General features: G+C 35.1%; 1 protein-coding gene across 1 annotated transcript; it reads left to right on the top strand.

Annotated features, from left to right (window-relative positions):
• Positions 1-666: 666 nt before the first annotated feature.
• LOC105445764 (RING finger protein 207-like) lies at positions 667-2,487 on the top strand. The gene has a single exon (XM_011681727.2). It carries the CDS (start codon positions 667-669, stop codon positions 2,485-2,487), a length of 1,821 nt encoding a protein of 606 aa, XP_011680029.2.
• Positions 2,488-6,412: the final 3,925 nt, after the last annotated feature.

Raw genomic sequence — 6,412 nt, 5'->3', positions numbered from 1 at the left:
TAATGAAGAAATAATGTAATGAGTATTGTTCCAATGACAAAGTGCTAAAATGTGAATAGTAAACTACACTTCTGAGGCTCATGCTTACATTTGTTGTTTTGTTTTTCCACCTTTTGCCTTTATTCCATGGATTCAGGACTCCACCTAATGCAATGTATTATGCCTTGTACACAATTTAAATATCATGACTAGTTGCAATGCATGTAGAGGTGTTATGGTCTTTTGTACTAGATATGTTGACTGACTTTGAATCACGTGGTTCGTGGTTCGAGTCCCACCACAGAACTAATGTCCTTCGGCAAGACAGCCTTTGTCACTCTCCACCCATCCCAGGTGTATAATGAATGGGTACCCGGTAGGAAGAAATTCCGTGAATGCTTATGAGCACATTATCATGGTAGGTAATTGGCTAATACTAAAGCCGGGGTAGTAATATGATTGCAGGGCCCTCGGGGAAAACAGTATATGTACTGATGAGGATCTGGTTAAACAACTTGAGGCATTATTATTACTATGACGAGTATTGTTATCATTAATATTGTGATCATCGTTATTGTTATTATAAAAAAAATACTTTTCTTTAAAATAAGATCAGATGAATAAGAAATACACTAATCATTATGTTTTTCCTTTTCTTTTATCTCGTATTTCTGTAGAATTAGAATCATGGCTGAAGCATTAAAGAATGTCATTGCTCAGAGTCTGGAGTGTCCTGTATGTCTGAATACCTTCACCGATCCCAAAATCCTGTCTTGTTCTCACACCTACTGCAAGACCTGTCTGGACAACCTCTTGGAATGTCATGGTAACGACCAGATGCTCCGATGCCCTGTTTGCAGAGCTGAAACCCAGGTTCCAAACCAAGATGTCGGCAAATTACCGGCAAATCTAGCTTTGAAGTCTCTCATAGAGGACGTTACGAATCAATATCAGTTTTGCACGAGTTGTAAATCCGAAGATCAACCCCAAGCTGTTGTTTACTGTCAAGACTGTGGCATGTATCTCTGTATCATTTGCCACAACAAACACTCTCAGTGGCCAAACTTCATCAGTCATGAGGTCTTAGCCATAAGTGAGATCCTTTCAGGTAAGGTGTCAGTACGTAGGTACCGTAAATGCAGGAAACACCCAAAAGAGGATGAGGAGTGCTTCTGTTCCGACTGCAGGAGATTTGCCTGCTTCAGATGTGTTGTCATGGAGCATACAAAGGAAGGACATGATGTCATCGAGGCAGTTGTTTATGAAAACAGCCATATGAAGAGTATCGAGGACCTCAAATCTAAAGCGGACAAGAAACGCTCTTGCTTTCAGAAATACGTTGATTTCATTGATGAACAGAAGGAGCGTGTGAGCAATGTTCAGAAGCAGTGTACAGATGATATCAACAAAGCATATGAAGAATCAGTCCGGCAGTTGACAGAGAAGAAAGAAATCCTCATTTGTGAAGTCAAGGGTAGGATCGAAGGAGTACAGAACGAACTGGACGAAATGAAGAAATCGACACAGGAGCACATCACTCACTTGACCACTATAGCTGACGTGGTAACCAATAGGACAAAGGTACCGTTAGATATGGCTGCTTTGGCTGCACACGACACTCTATGTCAAGACTTACAAGAGGCCTTGAAACGAGAAGATCCTGACTACAAGCAGCCGAGGCAATCGAGCAAGAAAGGAAGAAGTGTCAGTTTTAAGAAAAACGTTGGAATGGACGAGCTATGTCTTGGTGAAATCGTTAATACAGTGGCAGAGAACATCGCTTTGCCTACCAAGGATAGCATGAATGCCATGGTTAGTACACCTGACGGTAGGATGGCAGTGGGATGTAGTAAAGGTGGCGTGGAGATCTTCTCTGCTGATGGTCAGCTCAAGCAGACAGTTTTCAAGGATGTTAAGATTTGTGGAGTAGGGTTCCTCTCTAATGATCGGTATGTTATACTCGATGGCTCAAACAATATCTCCCTGTACACATTCGAGTACACAAAGCTGAATGTAATGTTTGAAACTCTAAATGACGATGGTGGATGGGCTAGCCTCACTGTAGACGGCGATGATAAGATCTATGTTAGCTACATGAAAGCCAAGAAGATCCAGGTATTCTCACCAGCAGGTGGGAAGGTGATCAGGGAGATACCATATGATGTGGGTATAATGCAGATTACTAGTTATAATAATCACCTGATCACAAGATCTTGGTTTACGATACAATTGGTTGACAAACAAGGTATAGTAAACTTTAAATTAACGGAATTGGGTTGTTTCACATACGCTGCTGTGTCTCAAGAGAATACAATCCTGATAGCCAAGTTAAAGCACGACGTAGGTCTGGTCAGCATTGATGAGTACACTAACGAGCTGAAGCATGTTCAGAACCTCGTCACTGATTACAAGATTGAGAAGCCCAAGAGAGAGTGGTACTATCTCCAGCAATACCGATCAGGAGAGATCGCTTTCTGTACTCGTGATAGACTCTATATATTCCACTGAATATAACAGATGATTTCCCATTTCTTACACTGTATGATATCACTGTCTTCAGGCTCGTATGAAGAGTGAGGGGGGGGGGGCGATTTGTGCGACCGGACTCCTTTTATGTGGTAAAAACATGCAAGCTGACATTTTAAGAGTAACATGATTATTCCGTTGAAAAAAACCCATCTCCGCCTCTTTCTTTCTTCAAAAAGCTTCAAACAGTTATATCTTGAAGAAGGTGAAATGGAGTTTTGGTGACTGTTTTAGAAATCACATTCCAAGATAATGTAGATCACTTTGAACCTTTCTAAAAAGTAAAATTTCTGCTAATATTCTTCGAAATTCTATTGTGTTTATCTTTCAAAATGTTGTTGTTGATGAATACTCTACATGTGAATCTGACTTTTTGGTAGCTGTTATAAATGATTTAGACACAATTTAATTGTGGAGTAAAAGATTGTTTTACAGTAGGAGAGATAATCATCATAGTAACGGAATCTATATGTAATACCGTTTAATACAATGAATATTTCTCCTTCATGTTCTAAAATGAATTTCAGATCAATGTCCGACTATTCTAGTTTTTAAAATTTACCCAGAATCATGATAGGAAATGCCACTTTGTCAAAATAACTTCTACTTCTTATAATTTCTCTAGTTGTGTATACTTAAGATTTAATGATTTTTGAAAGTCGACATTTTGATTGTATCATGTATGTTGCCAAAGTATTGTAAAAGCAACTGTGAAAATAAGGGTTTATGTTTTCATTTGATGGACTGTGATATCTTGTTTTCTGTTTTCTTTCCGTCTGGCAAAGTTCATGGGAGAAATGGCATTGAACTTGTCTCAAAACCCGATTCGTATAATTCACTTTTTGTACATATTTCATTTTGTGTGTGTTTCCTTTTGTCTCAGTTTCTCTTTTTCATATATTGTTGATATACATAAGTGTTAGTCCTATCTTAACTCACAAAAAATATAAAGTACGTATTATAAATGAATCTCACTAATTTCAATTAAAGAAGAGGAATGAGAAAAATTGGTTTAACAAGTTTTAGAAAAATCAGAACATTTGTAATTTTACAGCTAGGCATACTTTCTGTTTACTTTGTACTAAAGATTTCATTAAAATTTATCACTGCATTTTCTTTGTCATATAAAATTGTAAACAAATTTTCACAAATACACTATCATCAAAAAATTATTTTGAAGACAAAAAGAAAAGAAAATTGGGGGACATTTTCCATACAAATGTAAAAAAAAAAAAAACTGAAAAAATTGAGAGTTGATCTTATTTAGGGGTGCTGATCTATAGGGGACTTAATTACAATGTTACAACAATATTAATTTCTTAGTTTTTGAAAATATATTTTCCCCAGTTTCTTAATTTCTTCTCATTAACGTGATTTCAGGTGGACTTCCCCTTGTAATATGTATCCTTATTTTTATAAGAGAAAGGCCCTTTCATGTACATTAGTATCCATCCTGCTCATACTCAACGTAACAGAATCTAAAATATAAAGGTTGCTATAACGATATGACGGTTTCGTAAAACGCTTGACTGACACATGTTTCCTTACGTCTGTGCACTGCAAGGAGTAGGAGGAGTCTGTGTATGTGGAGTAATAGCTTCGATCGTTTTTTTGTTTTTTTTTATCAACAGCAAGCGAAGAAGTATGTTAAAGAAAGATATTTCCGAGGGTTTACTAACTAACTCGGCTTCGGACCACGATAATGATGAACGAAGATTACAAACTATATAAACACAAAAAGTATATAAAACAATTAACTTACAGTTTTTCTTGCAACACATTAGTCTAATTTGAACCTTTGTTGTTTCATGGATTTGTAATATTATGTCATACACTATGATATATATTTCCGTGGTAGGAATGTTGCGATTTGTCATTTTATTGTAATCTGTTACAAATATATACATTTCACTTTTGATTATATCTTTTTTTATGTCGGCAACCTTTAAGGGTTACTTCCTTTATGGCTGCCACCTTACAAGCAACTTTGATATCTTGGTACCGGTGTATAAACATGTTTTCTATTATTTTCATTTTACAAAATGTTATTTCATGTACACGTTTGTTTGTTATTCTTTGTCAATTGAATTGAATTGCAACAAAACTATAGTTATTGATATATTTTATATAGTACAAATATTCGTTGATGAAATTTATTTACAATAATATAAGTTTTGTGGTGTTTGTACTTTAATTTTGCTAACCAAATAAATTTCGAGTTTCTCATCGAATTCAAGTCTGAATTTTACACCGATGTTATATATGGCAGTTGAAAGAGCTGTTATGCAAGAGAGTCGCATTAAAGGGCTATCCAATAAAAAAAACACAGACCCCGATCTCGGATTTTGACAAATTAATGTCTTTACAATTTTTTTGTGTTCAAAGAAATTCAAAAATTGTCCGGCGCTACGTCAAAGCCCTACGTAACGTAATTACAACTTGAAATGAAATAATCATGAATTTCTTTTGGTTAGATTTCAATTAAACTTTCATCAGTCTGTTCTCTGATTCTTCTACTTTCTTTTACAGTAGTTTGCTATTAAGGTTGGATTGCCCTTTAACTTGCATGTGGTTTTGGACTAACTAATAACATATAGAGTCATGTTGGAAATGATTTAAGGCTAGCAAACTTATGGAATATCATAAGAACTATTAAATAAGTTCATCTTGTACAGCTTGTAAAACCAAATAGAGGGATAAAGAAATATAATTACGACAAAAATATAAAGGAGAATTTGAGGAACATAGATGATGTAGACTTAAAAAGATAGACTGAAGGAAATATATCAGTGTCTTGCTTTCGTAGAACTCTTATATCACAAATGTTAATAGAATAGTTGTTTATAACTTATAACCAAGGCTCTTGCCTTTTTGTAAATATTATGTTATATAATTCTTCATCTTTTATTTAGTGTAAAATACCAAAGCGTTGTATATAAGCACAGAAAATATTTACCCTAGATGTAGAATAGTTTGTAGCTTAAGTATGTATTCAATAGTTATTCATATTTATTCATTACATTCTCATTTATTGCTGTGATACTTTTTGTGTGTTAGTGGTACTAGACACGATTAGCATTAAATGCTATTTTCAGGTCCCATTTATCCTTTCAATGTTAATTAATCATTCACATTTGATTGTTATATTGATGTACTTTTTGTTTTGGATAATAAACTTCAAACTCAAACTCAAACTCATATGCTTTTATCGAGGAAGAAAGAGAAGGAGGAATGGTTGAAATAGAATAAGACAAAGAAATTGGAAGACTTAGTGGGTGTGGGGGATTTTATGGACATGTGTGTGTGTGTGTTAGAGAGAAAAACAATGTGGGTCTTTTATGTAAGTGGGTGAGTGCGGGTGTGTGTGATTATATTAGTTGAACTTGTTTTAGCTTCTTTCTTGTTAGATTTGTCAAATATTTGTCAAAACAGAAAAATCCTGATTCCTAGGAGATTGTGGCGTCGCATCCGACTTTTCTCCATGATCGTCATCAAAAGAATTCAAGCACAAACATTAGTAGTCAGTGTCAACATTTTTCAACTTAGACAGGGGACTCAAAAAAAGGAAATAGTGACCTGAAGTCGGTGTGACACCACCGTAATATTACCCCCTGTTTAATGTGTACACATCTGAAAAAATGACAGTTATGACACTGCCTTTTGTTTTTCCCTTGTTGGATTTTTTTTCCTTCTAAATCTTGATTTTAAAAAAAAGAGAAATAATTTTTCTCTTCTTGACTTCATTCTCGGCGATTGTTAAAATCTGAGTACTTTTTTTTTCTATGAATATATAGAAAATTGTTAGAAAACTAACTAGTTAGAAAATGTGGCATTAACACCCCATCCCCATCATGAATGGAATAGAGATGCACCAGAACCTACATAGACCCATTGCAAGAGACAAATG

The sequence above is a fragment of the Strongylocentrotus purpuratus genome, unplaced genomic scaffold (assembly GCF_000002235.5).
Source record: "Strongylocentrotus purpuratus isolate Spur 01 unplaced genomic scaffold, Spur_5.0 spur5_scaffold_2, whole genome shotgun sequence".
Classification (NCBI taxonomy): Eukaryota; Metazoa; Echinodermata; class Echinoidea; order Camarodonta; family Strongylocentrotidae; genus Strongylocentrotus; species Strongylocentrotus purpuratus.
The sequence above is the reverse complement of the archived record's forward strand: the minus strand, read 5'-3'. Positions and strand labels throughout refer to the sequence as shown.

Bases quoted from the DNA above. Each gene is read 5' to 3' on its own strand.
- LOC105445764 (XM_011681727.2), top strand. From the start codon at position 667: ATGGCTGAAGCATTAAAGAATGTCATTGCTCAGAGTCTGGAGTGTCCT.